General features: G+C 39.6%; 2 protein-coding genes across 2 annotated transcripts; both read right to left on the bottom strand.

Annotated features, from left to right (window-relative positions):
* Positions 1-1189: 1189 nt before the first annotated feature.
* On the bottom strand, positions 1190-5703 carry rpl11 (ribosomal protein L11). The gene is made up of 6 exons (XM_050034914.1): positions 5626-5703; positions 4726-4876; positions 4059-4165; positions 3496-3627; positions 2045-2155; positions 1190-1271 (listed from the first exon to the last, which is right to left on the bottom strand). The coding sequence occupies exons 1-6, from the start codon at positions 5629-5631 to the stop codon at positions 1242-1244; spliced, it is 537 nt and encodes a 178-aa protein (XP_049890871.1). The 5' UTR covers positions 5632-5703; the 3' UTR covers positions 1190-1241.
* A 177-nt stretch (positions 5704-5880) lies between these two features.
* LOC126384045 (cyclic GMP-AMP synthase) lies at positions 5881-17388 on the bottom strand. The gene is made up of 9 exons (XM_050034902.1): positions 17098-17388; positions 14484-14636; positions 13159-13391; positions 12753-12975; positions 12442-12572; positions 11292-11445; positions 10607-10706; positions 8268-8390; positions 5881-7068 (listed from the first exon to the last, which is right to left on the bottom strand). Exons 2-9 carry the CDS (start codon positions 14617-14619, stop codon positions 6654-6656), a joined length of 1515 nt encoding a protein of 504 aa, XP_049890859.1. The 5' UTR covers positions 14620-14636; positions 17098-17388; the 3' UTR covers positions 5881-6653.
* Between the last annotated feature and the right edge of the window lie 951 nt (positions 17389-18339).

The raw sequence follows: 18339 nt of genomic DNA, 5'->3' as shown, positions 1-18339 counted from the left end.
ATTCGCCAGAACAATGTTTTCTCAGCACATTATGTCACAGTGAAGTTGACCTTAGACCTTGTGAATATGAAATCTTGTCATAATTAATGTATGAATTCTTGAGCTATGGCCGAACTCAGCATTCACTCACATTTTCATTATTTTGCAAGGCCCATGAATTTTTTTTTCTTGCCCCACTTGTCCCCAAATTCAAACTATCCAATGATGTTTTCAGCTGGCAGGCATACATGAGGGAGAGACAGAACGTGGGGAGAAAATATAGAAACAAACATGATGGTAAACAATACACTGCCACATCAACACTAATTAGAACAGTTACTAAGGATAAATGTGCTGTGAGGTTACATTATGTGGAAGTTTATCCACAGAATATTACTGAAACAATTTCATTCCACACAACAAAACTTTGACTGCTCCAAAACTTCCTAAGACTTTTACTAATTCCTTGACTTTTCCAGGCATGGAAAATGTGATTGTGAAATTCCAAGACCTGACCTCTGACCACAGAATTATAACCAGTTCATCACTGAGCCCAACTGGATGTTTGTGCCAAATTTGAAGACATTTCTTTAAGGCATTTGAGATATCACGTTGATGAAAATGGCATGAACTGACATAAACTGAAAAACATAATGCATTAGTACAGCGGCATTTTAATCATAGACATGGGAAGAATTTCCTGTCAGTGTTTAATACTATATTGTTACTGATAAAGACAAATACAGTAAGCAGTATTTAAAAGTAGGAGGTCAAGGTGGAACAAATTTCATATTGTATATACTGTTGAATAGTTTGATTTACTGCTAACATGACAGTGGGGTTTACATGCTCAGTAAGCATTTTAGGGAGTGAAATGTGTCAAGTGGAATAGATGAGTAAAATGTTTTGTGTGAAAGGCAGTGAAGTATTGCACAAGTAACAAATATTCCAGTTAAGTATGTCCAACTTTAAGTTAAGCACATTACTTCAGTTAACTTGGTTACTTTCCCTTACTGCTCAGATGTCAGGTTTTGCCACTGATGAGCAAACATTTCTTTCCCAGTTTTCCTGCTTACTTCCCAAATGTGTGTGTGAGGACTAGACTATTAAGTGAAGATCAACTGGAGGGTAAGGGACACTCGAAAATAAGCAGCCATGTCTAAAACTTTTACACTATAGAAATACCAGAGGAACACCACAAGACAAGAAGTTATTTTTTTTTCCCATTTTATTTGATACAAACAACATCAAAAGGTGGTCCTTTACTTGCCGGGGAGGATGATGCCGTCATACTGAGGAAAAAAAGGGCAAAGAGAAAAACAGAAAAAGGGATAAGTATTAGTTTATAATCAACACAATTTCAGCAGAGAAAATATAATGCAACATGAAAGAAATCTGACTTTACAAATAACATTTGAGCAGCAGCAGCCATGAGGGCACTGATGGAGCCACAGACACAAGAACCAAATTCATAAATAGAGAATATATCACTCAACCACGATTATAGGTTTCAATTTTCTGCAGTTTGCATGCAAATCTTGCATTATAAACATGTTTGATTTAACATGAATCAAAGTTCAATAGCAATGACATTTTGCAGGGAATTACTTTTGGGAAATTGTTTAAGGACATTTAAATCTTTAAAATGTTCAATATGAACTTCTTACAAAATCTGGAAAGCTAGTCAGAGACAGTTCCCTTGTCTCTCAGGATGTGTGGGAACTAGAGCTACAATAAATTATCAGTTAGTTGTCAACTGTCAAATTTATCTCCAATTTGATGACTGATTAAATGGTTTGAGCAACTTTCTACGTATTAAGTCAAAATTCTGATTCCCACCTTTTAAGTGTAAATATTTTCTGGTTTCCTGCTCTATGACGGTAAACAGATTGTCTTTGAGTTGCAGACAAAACATCTGATAAAAAACGCTTATCGATATATTTTTTTCCATTTTCTGACAAGTTATAGACTAAACAACTAATCGCTTCTTTGGGAGATTAATCAGCAGATTAATCAATGATGAAAATTACTTGCAGCCCTTGTGTGAAACCTAGACAACACTCACTTTCTGCTGGAACCAGCGCATGGCCTCCTCTTTGCGGATGCGGTGCCTGAAACCGATGCGGCCTCTTTTCCGCTTCTTGTCGGCGATGCTGAAGCCGGGCCTACCCAGAACCTGAACACCAAAAGGAGAAGATGACAGAGCTGGTCAGAAAAGCTCCAACACTGTTTCTACGTTACATATAAACAGATGAAGCATCAATCAATGTCATTCCTCATTAATACTGGTTGGATGTTGGAGGATTCAGTGACACTTATGTCCAGTGTTTATTCTCGACAACCTGAAAAGTCACCGTCACAGATGAATTAAAAAAAAGGAAACAAAACGTCTTTATTGGGTGAATTAAGACATTAACAAATATTTTGGTATCTGCACCTCCGAAACTCTATTAGGTGTCTGATCAACATGTCAGGTGACCATGGACTTGATTCACTTCAGACATAAAATCATTCAAACGAGGAAAAACAGCATTTAACTAAATTCCTGTTGACCACCTACTGAGCAAGAAATGCCAAGAGCGAGTTCAACAAAATATCAAATAACTGTCAAATTCATCAGACATTAACTCAGCTGCAGAATCTGATCTGTAAATCTGAAATCATTAAATCAAGCATTTAAACTTTTGGGATACAAAACCCTCACACAGATTTAAATGATTTAATTTGTCTCAACATTAAAAATATGACTTTAACCCCCTTACACTGCCTGTTCAAGGCAGGAATGTCACGCCATTACTCCACCTTGCTGTTCTCTACAAAAAAGGTACTATCGTGGAATGAGGGGGAGTCAGCAGTGGAGGTAGCAACAGTGCCAAACCAATGTCTGTCTAAAAAGGGCAGCTGGCAGGACAGGACCATGGATGGGACGGGTGTGATACGACCCACCACAGGGAAATTTTAAAGGCAGCTAGAACAGTTAACAGCTAACTCAAAGAAGAAGAGCAGCAGCTGAAAATTTCAGCAAATTAGGGAGACAGTTTAGTGTGGGAGCTCCTTACCCTCCAAACATAGACAGGATCAGCTGCCATATGGCAGAGATGGTAAATTATCGTTATTGCCATTGTTATAGTTTTAGTTTCAAAGCGCTGCCAATGCGTACAAGTCACCCCGGAGGCCGATGCTGTTGTGTTACACATCACACCTATCACACGTCTTATTTCCCAGGTGCCATCTAAAAATCACACACTGAGGAGGCATTATGCAAAGGCGGCATATATATGAAGAGACTTCGTAGCGGCCCTATCCCAAAAATTTCATTTAAAATGTGACAAATATTCAGCCACAATTTCTACAGTTAAAAAAACAAACAACTAAAAAACATATCCGTCTGCAATTAAAAACACAATTAAGTCCAATCTGTGCCGGCCTAATAAAAAGCTTCAGCACCACACCCTCAAACTCCATCGCATCACCTGCGACAAGCCACATTTAGCATGTAATTTTTTGGCCACTCACCACGTAGAAGTCCAGTCCGTAGATGCCGATGCTGGGGTCGTACTTGATGCCCAGATCGATGTGCTCCTGGATACCAAAGCCGAAGTTTCCGGTATCAGAGAAGTTGTTCTTTCTCAACTCGTACTCACGCACCTGGAAGCAAATAAGATGTTCATTTCATAATAAAACAAATGCTAAAATGTAATTATGAACCAACCTTACAGCGTAAGAAAGAAACAAAACCTATCAAAGTACTAAGACACTGCTTACATAACCAATATTGGCAAAATATTGGCTTTAACATGATGGGCACATCAACTGTTTCCAATACCATGTCCTTTACTTCAATTGACAGAATAAATTTAAGCTTTAGTCCTATTTCAACAGATATCCAATTTTATTTTCAGATACTCCATATTTTTAACAATTCAAATTAAAGCAATGTGAAAGGGGCATGTCACCCTTTTGTTGATCAACCTCTTAGAAATCTGCAACCTGTGACAAAGAGTCACAAGTCAAATAAACAGTTGGGAACAACTGAACTGGTGAGAAATGTAGAGGAATTAACAACACGACTTTCTGACCTTGAGTCCTTTTTCCAGGATCTCCTCTGCTTTGGCTCCACGGACGGTGCAGTGGACAGCAATCTTTTCATTTCTGCGGATACCAAAGGATCGCACAGTGTAGCGGGCTGCAAAGACACATCAACAAAGGTTAGACACAGTGCTGAGAAATCTATGAACGTTGTTATTTCCTACAAAACTGCTATACATAGTAAGACAATCAGTGATGGAGTTTGTGCTGGACTGCTTGGTGAAGGTGGGCAACATCGATTGTCCTAAACCTGTGCAGCTCTAAAACATGATAGAGTTAGGTACTGAGCCCAGTATTTTTAAAGAGTTTCAACCTGATTTATGTGGGTACTCAGTACAGATTCACCTTAAATCAAATCTGTACCAAATTTTGGTACCTATGGGTGCACCTGGGTGAGAACGCCAGGTTCAGACAGGAGGCAAGCACTGCGAAGCACCCCAAGCCAGGAAGCCATCTGTTGAACTCCATAGCTGGCTTTGCGTCAGAGACAATGCTGTGGAGCTCCATCAGCTTCCCATAATTTAGCACTCATGTCATCAGAGCTTTGCAGACCCTTAAAGTCAAGGCCTCCATAGCTCAAAGTCTTACACAAGTGTTTCCTCTACACATACATACACACACACACACACACACACACACACACACACAAACACTGACCCTTGGAGAAGACGGGGGTCTGCCCTGTGAGCTGCTCCAGCACCTTAGCAGCACGGGTCAGTCTGTCTCCGCTCTCACCGACGCAGATGTTCAGGCAGAGCTTGCGGATGCGAAGCTCTCTCATGGGGTTCTCCTTCTTCTCACCCTGGTCCTAAAGGACACGAATAATAGGTTAGTATCACATCACTAAAAAAGTGACGAAACCCACTAAAACATCACAGAAAGACATCTGACCACGGGGAAGTTTTGACACCTTGTCAACCGCTGCTGCCATGTTGAGTTTACCTATCAGCGTTAGCATGCTAACAGGCTAGCACAGGTAAGAAAGCTAAACCAAACGTTTCACAAACGTAACAGTGAATCCGAGGTTCAGTTTAACATCGACAATTTGTGATCCTCTGTAAATCAACGAGTCCCGACACAGCTCTTCTGTCTCAACATCACACTCCCAACAGTGTAGGACCAACACATGCCGGCCGGAGAACATGTCCGTACATATCCCCTCTGCTGTTAGCATCGTCACAGATCTCATACGAGTCCGCGGGTTAAATAAGTTATACACAACTAAAACAGTTCATAAAACACACAGAGACGTGTCTACTGTGTCACCGCAGTGTCATTATATTGCTATTACATAGTCTTTAATTACAAAACATGACTATAATTGTATGGGGCGATACTATTTTAAGGCGCTAGCCTGTTAGCATCGCCCGTTTTGCTAATTAATTGCCTTCTATAACATTTATCAAGTAAATAAGACTTTAGTTTATTAATTCATGGTGGAGTCTAAGTCTCTGCACATCAGACAGCAGTTAGGATAACCCCACAGCTCCGATGATTGTGGATTTCAACTACAACTTCATATTTGGTCGCCATCGTACGATGTGAGACAGTACTCACCGCCATGTTGGATCACTAGAAGAGGACGTGACGTTTCCGGTGGGGGAGCTTTATAGGCTAGTGTTCACCGCAAATAGGCTCGGGGAAACATCGGGGAGTAACGCGAGGGTTCCGGTTTACGGCACTAAAAGCAAAAACGGTAGTAATACAGTATCTTTGATAAAAGCTAAATATGATATAAAACAATAAAAAAAAGTGAGAAAAAATGAGAACATAAATTTTATAAGTTAGTTTAAATTGAGACAACAACGCATGTCAATTTGTATATTATTTATTCATTAGCAGAGGTATGTTTGACAATATATCAATTCATTTTCACTTTCACAAAGAGTAGAAGTAAAATCCACAGCAGAAAAAGTGCTACAGACTAAACAATAGATGAAAAAACCTCACACATAATCAAACCAAACACATTAAACATCAGCTAAGATTTACACACACAACACCAGAGGTTAAAGGTCCATTGTGTAGGATTTAGGGGGCTATATTGGCAAAAATTTAGTGTAATATATTCATTCATTCATTTTCCATAACGGCTTCTCCTGTTAGTGGTCTAGGGGGGCTGAAGCCTATTCCAGCTGACAGTGGGTGAACTGTGCGGGGTACACCCTGGACAGGTCACCAGACTATCACAGGGCTGACACATAGAGACAGATGACGGTTAACTATAAATTAATGCTGAAAATCTATAAACAAAGGACCCGCTAAGAGATGATTTGAAATAAGGGATGAAAGAAACTACATGTTTCACAAAACATTGATACTTTTCTAAGGTTTGTCTTTTTGAAAAAGAAAAAAAAGAACAATGGTTCGTATCTGCATAAAAGGCAAGGGTACATCTTTTCCTTTATGTTATAAATTGTTAAAACATCTTTTGTCACCATAGAAAAAATACTATTTGATATAGTCACTGATGAAATAAGATGGATGAAGAATAATGCATTCTATTACCTGATTTCACATCATTTATACACTCCACGAAAAGAGGGAGCGTCTGTAATTTTGTGTGTGTCCACATTTACCATCACTTACATAGAAAACAGGACACATAAAAAAAAAGCTGCAGCAAACACAGGGACCAGTATATACATAAATACAGAGTCCAGAGAGCTCACTGCAGTCAGTATGGACGAATGACCAGCAGATATCTCACAGGACCGATCAGCAGATAACTCAGAGGAGGTGTCTCCTGAAGGACTCAGTCTAGGTGGTGGGACAGGAGCTGGAGGCTTCAGCAGGGGCAGTCCCTCCCTCCTCTGCTCCTCCAATGCGTTGATGAGGAAAATCAGCCCTTTCCTGGGGAAGACGGACGGGGAGAAGAGGTTGCATTTAGCAACAAAGAAGTGAGGGAGGGAAGCTGTGCGAGCGTGGGCCTCCAGAGCCCCGAGGAGGTGCAGGAAGCAGGCGGGGAGCTGCTGGCGAGCCCACATGGAGTCATTGAACCTGGGGGAAGAAGATGTCAGAGAAATGACTGGAAGAGAAATAATGATACTAAAATATTTCCATTAGTAGTTTTTATAACTAGTACTACTAAATCAATCCAAACACTACTACTATTGCTACAACAAACTTACTAATAATAGCCAAAGAAGGAATCTGTGATAATTATTAATTTTTTAAAATCTTTTTTTGCTAAATTGATTCATTGATTCATCCGTAAGTCTTTAAAATTAAAGGAAATAGTGATAAACATCAGTGATGTCTCTTTATAGTTTGTTTACAGTCAACCACCAGTCCAAAATAGATTTAATTTATAATGATATAATAAGCAGCAAAAAATATATATTTAAGCAAGCTTGGACCAGAGAATTTTTGGCATTTTTTGCTTGATAAATGACTTAAACAATTAATCAATTATCAAAACTGTTGTTAATTAGTTTTCTGTTAATAGAATAATCTGTTAATTAATCAACTACTTGTTCCAAGCACTAGTTAATCCTACTGTGGTACCTCTGTGCTTACAGATATCTACTGTTTCTACTGCTGTAACCAGTGGATTTAAATTTATGGTTAATCCATTGTGTATTTTTTCAATTAATCGGTTAGTCGTTAAGTAAAATGGCAGAATATATTGGAAAATGGTGATCCAAGAGTATTGTGAGATTTCTTTAAAGCTGCAATAACCCATTCTTTTGGCCACTTGGGAGCAGCAAAAACAAGCTGAAACACAACACTGATTACGTTTACATGCATATTTGGAATAACAGTGGAATGTTAGTGTGCATGTATACGGAACAACATCATTTTTCAGTTGGTGTTGTGTTTGTGACCACCTGACGAATGTAAGTCCAACATTCATTCTCTTTGAGCTCAGCTTTTTGGGCTCCACCAATTCCTGCAGCCCAGTCGCCAGAAAAAACATTCACATTAGGCTATACTATTTGCAAAAAGAAAAAAAAACCTCACTGTAAAGCTCTGTAAAGCCAATAGGAGCTGTGGATCCAGGTAATAGTTCTCTGTCTCTATTTAAATTGCATTATAGAGACGCTTACAATGCAAAAATCCAAGGATATTAAATCAATACAACAACTTTAGTATTACAACACTAACACTTACTACTGCTGTTACAACAGATACTTATAATACTTCTACAACTACTTGGGCTACAATTTCCATTCTTCCTACGATAATAACAACCATACCTGATGGACAGGGTGTGGAGGAAGGCAGTCTTCCCATGGTATGAGCAGAGATCATCCAGCTCTTTTGGGAAACGTTGTTTCAGGCCTTCAATGAGAGACTTGAGGAGCATCAAGCACTGTTTACTGAGAGAGAGAGAGAGAGAGAGAGAGAGAGAGAGAGAGAGAGAGAGAGAGAGAGAGAGAGAGAGAGAGAGAGGAATCATCTTTTCATGGAAATATGACACCTATTTATCGTTGCTTCTTCAGTTGGAAGCTGTTTTGGTGGCTTGTTTCAAATCTCTGAACTAAGTTGTTGTTGACTCTATATCATATCCAGTATTTACTATTTTCTTTTAAAGTGCTACATCACATTTTATGAGGCACCCTTTGTGAAGGGTACGCAAGTTGTAAATAATGAACTTAGCAATGGTTTACTAAATATTTTACTGATGATTTTAATAGAGCAGTTATCAACAACAACGCATTTTACCGTTGCCAAGTTGTGAAAAATAAAGTTTCAAGGTTACTTCTTTGGGAGAAAACTGTCTTGGATAAAGGGAAATTGCTGTGTCAAACCAGACACTACAATACAAAACATTAATTAGAAATAATAGAAACAACACAGTTAAGACATTAAATATTAAATAGTGTGAAAACATTTGCTTGTGGTAAAACACCACAAATTAGACACTGCAAATGAGAATTATGAGGCATACTACTGCCACCTGTTCAATTGAATTTTTACATACTATACCATAAATACCATAAATGTATTATGACTCACACGTTCTCATTCATACTTAAATACTGTACCTGCTACAGTATGTACTACTCCAAACCTGCCACCCCAAATTAAATCAACTGCTTACAGCAGACCTTAGGTGCCTCCTATGTTTCTGTCTGTCCTCCATTTGCCCATTAATGATTTTGACTGAGAAAAGAATGAATGTTTGTGCCGATTGCATTTACTCAGAGGGGTCCTGTACCTCCTCCCAGAGTTCATTAGTACATATTCAGAGTTCAAAACATGGTAACAGTCAGATAAAATTATATTGGCCTGCCTAATGGTAGACTGCTCAAAACGACCCTGGGTGCAGAGGGAGAATCCTTTTCGTTTGCTAATAATGCAGTTATTCATGTTCGTAATCCATTAATAAAGGCTCATCTTTATTACGCCATCAAGTCTGTAGTTATAAATGTAAATCAGTCTTCATTGTTAAAGGGTTTTAAGTATCAAGTCTGACACTGTAAGTGTTAATAAGTTAACTCAATACATAGATTGTCTATAGCTGTTCTCTAAAAATAATTGCTCAAATTTCACAACCTGGCAACCCAAAACTTGTTCTTATTAATCTGATCCTTAAAGCATTAGTAAATTGTTTCTTAACTATCCAATAACCCTAGGAGACCAACAGGAGCATTGGCAACCTCAGCTGACATTACTGTGTTTCAGAGGCCGTAGCGGGCTGAGTTTTGTAGCTAGAGTGAAGATATGTGTACAAAAATTAACATGATCACTTGATGTCAATCCTATGCAGTTTTGGGCAAAAAACATACAGCTTTCTGCATGCAGTACAAATTTGATATTTTCGCTGATTGTATTTAAATATTTCTCCATACTGGGTTCCCAAATGTTGTTGGAATTGCAGAAATTGGGTCTGACTGGAAAGCTGAGACTGGTGGCTCCAACAAGTGCAGTTTTATTCATGTGCGATGATGTTAGCCCCCATAGTCGCTATTTCATTGGAGTGAGACCATTTTTTGGAAACGGACGTCACTGTATAAAATGACCTTGAGGATAATCCCAGCCACATTAAGCTTTACAAACTGGAGACCTCAGGCCTTCAAAAGATGTCTTACTTTTCACTGCTATATTAATAATAAGTGGGTTTCTCTGCAGTTTCTGGAACAGAAGTGTTCCCCATCCAATTGTAGAAAAATGCAATTCTTACAAAAATCTCCAAGTGTCCAAAGCATTTGGTACCAAATCAAAGCATGGATTTTTCTATGGTGTTCCTCACAGTGTTGGTGTCTTAATGTGGTATTTTGGAGGGGTTTTTGACCTTTTTTTTTTATCAATTCTCAAGTGGAACAAAAAAGAATTTTTAGCACAAAAACTAACAAATGGTACCAACCCAAAAACTGGTCCAACAAACTATGGCATAATTAAGCATGAGAATGGTCATCATATACTTCCATTATATTGTTCTAAGCCCCCATACACTGTAAACTTTCAAAGTTTGTATATGCAACGAACCAAAACAGTGTTTATTACAAACTTATGACTAGTAAACCTTGACAGACAGTGCTGAGAGCTGCAACTCAAATGTATGTAAAAAATAAACATTTCAGAGTCTCACCGGCAGCATTTGGTGGCACTGCTCTCACAGCAGGTTTTCTTGTTACCGTGGCTCGTGATGATTTTCTTCTCAACGTGAGAGAAGGAAATCCTCCAACTTTCTGTTACACAGAGACAAAAACAACCTGATGGGCCAATGTCACCCCCAGACTTTGATTTTTCTGTGAAAGATAGGTTACATTAACGTGCTTGAGACTAAAACAGTTAAATCAAAGTTTAGAGAGGAAATGTCTCACTGGTGGAACTGCTGACTGATTTTGTTTTAATGTTAAAAGTAGTTGGAAGCAACTGGTTTAATTTTTAACAACATATTCTATAACCGGGAACTAAATTCTCTGCAGAGGTCTCTTCCTCTTCAAAACAAATGGACATGGTGATTTAAACCAGTAAAATACACCCCTCCTGTCAGTGCTCCTTCAAGAGCTCCAGTAAAATCTCTAATGTTATACAATATGTTTCATTACTATCAGGGTTGCGTATGAATACACAGAATTGACAGCTAGCAGACCATTAAGACATATTTGCTGACTTTGACAAAAAGTTTATTTGATTACCTGAGTAAATGCGTTCAGAGATAAATTGCTTGTCTTTGGTGCTCTATGAACTGCAGGTCGGAAAGTTTTGTACTTGCAGCAACATCATCTCACTAACTTTTTGATTTTGTCAGTCATTGTTGTATCTCTCACCTTTGGCTTCCTCGCTGAGGTTTCGTCCTTTGAGCCTCTTTGGTACGAAGTAACATGGTAAACTTCTGATTTCTTGGCGAACCTTCTTTCCCAGCCAGTTGTCCACATCTGGACCGTTCCGCACAGCAAGCGGCCAGCCTTGAGAGGAGTGAATCTCCATAAAGGAACAAGAGCAAGTGTTACATAGCAAATTAATTCCAGTGAAGCAGTCTACAAAGACAGAAAGTGTGGCTACAGTGTCATTACAGTCTTTCCCTCGGCTGTTGTGACAGTGCAGAGGCGTGGAGAGCGCAGATGTGGAATACGGTGAAACACTGACTGATCAGAGCATACTGGGCATTTTTAGGAGGTGGGCTTAAAGAAACATGCTCTAAAATGGAGTGTTTCAAACAGAGGGTGAATGAGGTTTATTCAGGCAGACAGTATGAGAAATATGTGCATTTTTTTTTTACATTAAAGTATATTAACATCTTCCAATACCTACCCAAGATATAAATATGATCATGAAATGGGAATCAATATGAGACCTTTAATAATGTGTTGTGGTGTCTAATCTGCTCCTGTTTTTCTTTTCTCTTTTCCAGTGTGTAGGATTTAGGGGGATATATTGGCAGAAATGGAATATAATACAATAAGTATGTCCTCTTAGGTTATAATCACCTAAACAACAGAATAGTTGTGTTTTCTTTACCTTAGAATGAGCCGTTTTTATCTACATAGGGAACCGGTCGTCGTCCACAGAGATGACCATGTTGCACCACACAGTAGCCCAGAAGGGACAAACCAAACACTGACTCTAGATACTTACATTTGTGTTTTCGTGTTGGTCACCGTAGTTACCTCACCACTAGATGCCACTAAATCCCCCTAAATCTTACACACTGCTCCTTCAAGAAGCACTTTCAAAGGAGAATGTTGTCCCATACCTGCGCTCACATAACGGGCAGAGCTTTATCAGTTTAAGATCATTGTTGTAAGAATTTTTCAAACACTCTTGACGCAGGTCCACAGGGACCTAAATGTTAGTATGATCAATAAATTGTTGAAGCTAAACTCTGGCAGTGTGAGGGATCTTTCCAACACACCTGCATCTAAGATAGTTGGCTTTGCGAATAGCCCCTTTAAACAACTGTACAGATAAGATGGTTACCTCCAGAGCAGGAACAAGGTCCACAGAGATGAGCTCCTCAGTGTTGTTTTCAGTTCTGCACAGAGACAAAGTCACAGCTGGCGAGTAAGGTCGCTTCCTGTTCACCAACCAGTGACAGCATTCATCAGGCACTGGAAAGATGGAAATTGAATACAGACAGTTATTTAGGTTTCCAAAGTGGAATAAAAGTCAACAAAATATAAAAGAAAACGAGAGAAAGAACTGATTTTTCACAGACACCAAGAGCAACAACTCTAGGCAGAGGGAGAAACCAGATTACTGTCACAACAACAGATGAGAGCTGATCAAACCTTTATAGGTCTTGAGGAACTTGCGGACCAGGCGGTACATCTCACTCAGGATCTTGCTCGATGAGAGGGTGAGCTTTTTCTCCAGAAGAAAGGCATGTATGGGGCCACGAGTGGGACAGGCAAGATCAATCTGGTAGAAGAGGCCGTCATCGAGCACCTTCATGTTGAAGCGCGATGGAGCCTGAAGCTTCAGCATCATGTCAAACTCATCAGGGTTGTGGATCTAAGATTCAACACAACATAGAGCCAGTGGAGGAGGTGCATGTTTGTCTTGCACACACTAGTAATGTCTCCTGTTTACTTTCTCTCTCCTCTCTCTGCGGTCTGGACCATTATACAACACTTTTTTTCATTTGTGGCAAGAAATCTTATGCCTTTATAAATTGTGTTTATCATGACCTCTCACCTTAACTTTCTCAAAGTAGCTGCCAGTGTTGAGGAACTCAGCTGACTGGAAGAAAGGCTGATCAGTGTTGCTCCGCAGGAACTTGAGCAGGTTGTCTCGGAAATCGTTGACCATCTCTGCGGCCCAGCGACGGTCTGTCTGCCGGATCTTGAGCTCTTTAGCATTGTGTTTGATCCAGGTGATTAGCTCCGGTGTAATGGAGGTTGACTCCTCGTCCACTGTGGATTCCTCCTCTGCAAAGACACAAGGGTGAGACCAAATGACTGTGGATGAAACTTTTTAGAGTGTTCTCACAGGACACCCACGCTACAAACATGATGATCTTAAAGAATGTGATGCATTGCTGTAACTATTGAACAGTAAATAAGGGAGTTAAAATAAACACAAAACTAAAGATCTACAGCAGAAAAATTCAACAAACACATTAATGCAGCAGGAAAATTAATCATAAAACACCATGTATAATAGTAAAACACTGACAGAGTACATTTATTTTATATACTTTAAGTACATGTAGCTGATAATTCTTTGTAATACCTTTACTTAAGTAAGGTTTTGAATGCAGTCGAGTTTTTTCAAAGTGTGGTGTTAGTACTTAAAGGAATGTGGTCCACCCTAAAATTGTGCAACCATTTTTGTATTTTTTATTTTTTTTGTGTGATTTCAGGGCCTGATGTTATCAGTCATTGTGTGATGACCACATTATTTTATTTTTCATATGTACTGTGAAGAAACAATTATCAATGTAGCTAAGCAGCACCCAGGTGGAACTTCTGGCATGGGAGCAGGTCGCCCTGGGTTGAAACTCCCGCCCACCCCCCAGATGCAATCTGGATGATGAACTGAGCACACTGTGTCTTTATTGCTGCCACACTGTTTCTGTATTTTTCAGATTTTTTATTGTTGCGGTCATTCCAACTCAAAGACCGATGACACGAACAGTGTGTAAGATTTAGGGAGATTTAGTGGCATCTAGCGGAGAGGATTGCAGATTGCAACCAGCTGAAAGTTCTCCTGGTTAAAATTCCTTCAGTGTTCTTTGCTCTGGAGGTGTTTACTGTGAGTCGTATTATCCGCAGTGGTCTGCAGACAGACCCAGTGACTAAAGCTAGTAAAAACACTGAATAAAGCAGATTCACATTAAAAATCAGTGTTTCTCTGATGCTGTTTGACATGTCGGAGACGGGCCGTTAGCCCAGCACCTTCTAATGTGTGCTGACCTTTTTTCTCTGATAACTGTATGTGTCAGCCCTGTGATCTGTCCAGGGTTTACCCTGCCTCTCGCCCAATGACAGCTGGGATAGGCTGCAGCCTAGCAGTATCACCTGCACATTGTTGCTGCTGAACTTTTTGCTTCCGTCTTGCTGGTGTGAGTTGCGGAGGACTCAACTTTCCACTGGTGTTGTCTTTAAGCTGCATCGCCCCAGTAGGACTCTTCACATCTCTGGCCTCTCCGTCCATAACTCCTTTGTGTCAGCCTTGAATGTTTATATACAGAAAACAGAGGAAAATACCCTTGAGACTAGTAAAGAAGTTTGGGTTCAAAAGGTTTTAGAGAAGTGTTTGTACTGGTAAGTCTGACAGAAACTACAAGAGAAGAAATCAAGTTGGACAGATGTTATAGTCAACCTTGATTTTAGGTTTGCCTATTAAATGATTGTGTGCACTCCAAAAATGCAAGTTTGTAAAATGAAAACCAAACAGGTCAGGTTTAGGAAAAGAAACAAGTAACAACATACCTTAAAGGCGCTGTATGTAAGAATGTGGCCAAAACGGTTACTGCACTCAAATTCAAAATACTGCCGCGAGATCAGTATGTTATATGAACATTATTCCTTAGTCTCTGTGACATATTAGGATGATTTTACGACTATTTGCTTTAGATTTCTTACATATAGCTCCTTTAAAATAATTCAAAGGTCACTTGATTTCACACAGATACGATGACTGGGCTCCTGGGGGAAAGTCCTTTGTTATGGGACCCATCCACCACCCAACCTGCCTCCTTATGCAGACTACTTCCTTCTTTACTCCCCTCAGTGTATTGGTCACGTGATTGCAGCCTTTCAAAGCTCGTGGGTTACACGAATTGCTGGCTCATGATTATATGAGTTACATACGAATTCTGGTGCAACTACTTTTTTGTGGGTATACCTACAAAAAAAGGGTGGGCACTGTGCTGTATGAGTGCAGCGCAAAGCTGCGAGTCAGTGATTCAAGTCATCAGTCACAGACCCCTCAGTTGGCTGACATTCTTCAGTAAGTGTGCAGTGTATTTCTGTTGATGTTACAGTCTCCAGATTTAGCTACAAAGTGAGTGCTCCTCCCTTTCAGGCTGCTCTCCATTACAAGCAGCTGCGGACCCAGACCCAGGGTGAGTCTGAGGCGGAAGCAGCTGCCTAGACTTTGCCCGTTCAGACTCTGAGATAATGTTGTCCTTGCCTTCTGTGATCACCCTTCTTGCCAAACCCAATTTAAACTCTCACACCCTGTATGGAATTAAAGGAACAAATAGTGGAATATTTGTATTAAACAACCAAATCCAACTCAGCTGACTATTTCTGCTCTAACATACAGCGTGGCCAGACGTGCTTACCTCAACAAATCACAGAGAAAGAAATTCTAGAAATTTTACCAGAATTAATAAAAACTTGTTGACATAAAATTTTTAAAATACATGAAGATTACTGGGGATGAGTGTTTGTGTCAAATGCACACAAAGTTTTTATGTCACAAGGAGTGTGCATCTATTGCTGGCTCACTTAGCACCACTGAGCTAACTAACGTTACAGCTCAGCCAAGGAGTACACCATAATGTTTCCATCTCCCACCGTCACAAGCACTAGCCTCTCGTCCTTGAGTAGATGCACACTTCCTTCTGTGCAGATACAGCTGACGGATGTAGCTCAGTAGAAAGACAATAGTTCCCACATTAAACAACAAGGTCTGTGGATTATCTTAAATAACTGTTTCATGATTTCTGGAAACAGATATTGCGGTTGAGTTTTTTTGCGCTGTGAGCACAACAAGCCGAGTGCAATCTAGTTCCATTATATTGGAGAGAAGGCAGACATCTGTACAGTCGATATCTGCGACACCACAACTCAATACAATATGTATCTTTGATTTTAGAGTGAACTTTCCCTTAAGATATGTTGACAAAAACATACCCGTAAATGCTTTCAAATTTCTTCACACATTTAGTAGGGTAGGGCCTTTCACACATCTGTCCAAACAGACACTCCATTACAACTACTAGTCTCTACATTCAGTGTGTATGCATGTAGAGTCTGTAGGCAAACCCCGGAGATCTTGCCTCCGGAAGAAGAGTGGAAGAGCCCTGGTTTCCGGTTGTAGGCTGTTTGTAGTTCGCGTGATATTGACCAATCACATTTGAGCCGGCTGCAGTTGTTGCCAGGTTAAACGGTCCATGCGGTGAACTAACGAGGCGGAACATAATTGGCGTCACTGCAAACTCTGAATCCATTGCATACTTATATATAAACAGAAGTCGGAAACGGAAGTTCGTCTCCTCCGCCCAAATCAAACCAGAATGCCAAAAAATCGGGGGTCTGCCCCCAGAGGCTGTATCGCCGTCTGCCGGAAGTCAGACACTGAATACAGCCGATGGGTTCCGAGAATGGTCCAGACACTGCATTACAACTACTGACTGAAACATAAGTCACAGCATAGATAAGGGGGATAGACAGACAGACAGACAGACAGATAGATAGATAGATAGATAGATAGATAGACAGATAGATATAGATAGATAGATAGATAGATAGACAGATAAATAGATAGACAGATAGATATAGATAGATAGATAGATAGACAGACAGATAGATATAGACAGATAGATAGATAGATAGATAGACAGACAGATATAGATAGATAGATAGATAGATAGATAGATAGATAGATAGATAGATAACTCACCTGTGTTAGAGAAGCTTCTGTTGCAAATGGAGACAGTGGATATTGTGTGTCTTTCCGTCTCTCCAGCTCAATCTATTTTCTTTGCTTTCACTTTCAGTTTCCATGAAATGGATACTGCTTTCTTCCTCCTCAATGCTTACCTGTCTCTGGATTCAGTTTACAAACACTTGGAAGGTTTCACAGTTCCACCCACGAATGATGACACTGCCAGTCAACCAGCTTTTTGTCACATAACTTGGCCAAACTAGTTTCACCAGTGGCGTGGCACACCTATTTAGCACTCCAAGATACGTCAAGGTGCTCGCTGCAGCGCCAAGTGGGCGGAGCCTGGCCTTGTGCTGCCCCACCTCTCAGGTCCAGCCCCACCCTCTTGTTCTTCCTCTAATAATGATGAATTTTTGGCAAACACCACCCACTGGCTGTTAACATTAATGCAAGAACCTGGTCAGATTTTGCTAATGAGAAATAATCAGTTTAGATCAGATTAATTAAAGTTAGATCAAAGAAACCAAACCATGCACGGAACTTTAGATACCGGGATAGCTAATATTATGTTACTTTTCTCTAATATTCTCTACATTTTTTATGATACCACCAGCATGGAATATTTTGTTTATTTTTTTGTTCTTTAAAAACTGCATGATAAGCAGGCAGTGTAAGATTACACAGTGTGCACCCCTGCCTTTTTCCCCATCACACTGAGAATTAGGCCATTTGTGAAGGTCATTTAAAAAAATGTTTTATTTTTCAGTAACAGAGTGAGATACTAAATTTCATGTTTATATATCAGATTTCCAGAACACATTTTCCTCATGAAATTAATGGGTGAAAAACCAAGGCATTTTACAATGCAGGTATTTTATTCCACAGCATTGCCTGTGATTCATTCTCACAAAATTGCCAATTGGGGATAAAGTTCTGTCCTAATAAGAATATAAACAGGATCTTTCTTTTATGCTCTTTAATAGCATAACATAACAAAGCTGGCAGAAACAGAACAGCTTAAACAGCACTTCACAGAAAAAAATGCCATGTGCAATAGGATATAATAGCCTTAAAATTAATACATATATATATACAGTGGGGCAAAAAAGTATTTAGTCAGCCACTGATTTTGCAAGTTCTCCTACTTAGAAAGATGAGAGAGGTCTGTAATTTTCATCAGAGGTACACTTCAACTATGAGAGACAAAATGAGAAAAAAAAATCCAGGAAATCACATTGTATGATTTTTAAGAATTTA

The sequence above is a fragment of the Epinephelus moara genome, chromosome 22, assembly GCF_006386435.1.
Source record: "Epinephelus moara isolate mb chromosome 22, YSFRI_EMoa_1.0, whole genome shotgun sequence".
Taxonomy (NCBI): domain Eukaryota; kingdom Metazoa; phylum Chordata; class Actinopteri; order Perciformes; family Serranidae; genus Epinephelus; species Epinephelus moara.
This window is presented reverse-complemented; position numbering and strand designations above follow the sequence as displayed.

What these genes read in the sequence shown, in the direction of transcription:
- rpl11 (XM_050034914.1), bottom strand. An exon ending in TCCTGGAAAAAGGACTCAAG is followed by an intron (nt 3,628 to 4,058) that starts GTCAGAAAGTCG and finishes ATTTGCTTCCAG; the next exon opens with GTGCGTGAGTACGAGTTGAG. An exon ending in TGCGCTGGTTCCAGCAGAAA is followed by an intron (nt 1,272 to 2,044) that starts GTGAGTGTTGTC and finishes TTTTTTCCTCAG; the next exon opens with TATGACGGCATCATCCTCCC.
- LOC126384045 (XM_050034902.1), bottom strand. Translation starts at nt 14,619, where the DNA reads ATGGACGGAGAGGCCAGAGATGTGAAGAGTCCTACTGGGGCGATGCAG. An exon ending in TCAGCAGCAACAATGTGCAG is followed by an intron (nt 13,392 to 14,483) that starts GTGATACTGCTA and finishes GTGTCTTTGCAG; the next exon opens with AGGAGGAATCCACAGTGGAC. An exon ending in CTCCACACCCTGTCCATCAG is followed by an intron (nt 7,069 to 8,267) that starts GTATGGTTGTTA and finishes TTCTTCCCCCAG; the next exon opens with GTTCAATGACTCCATGTGGG.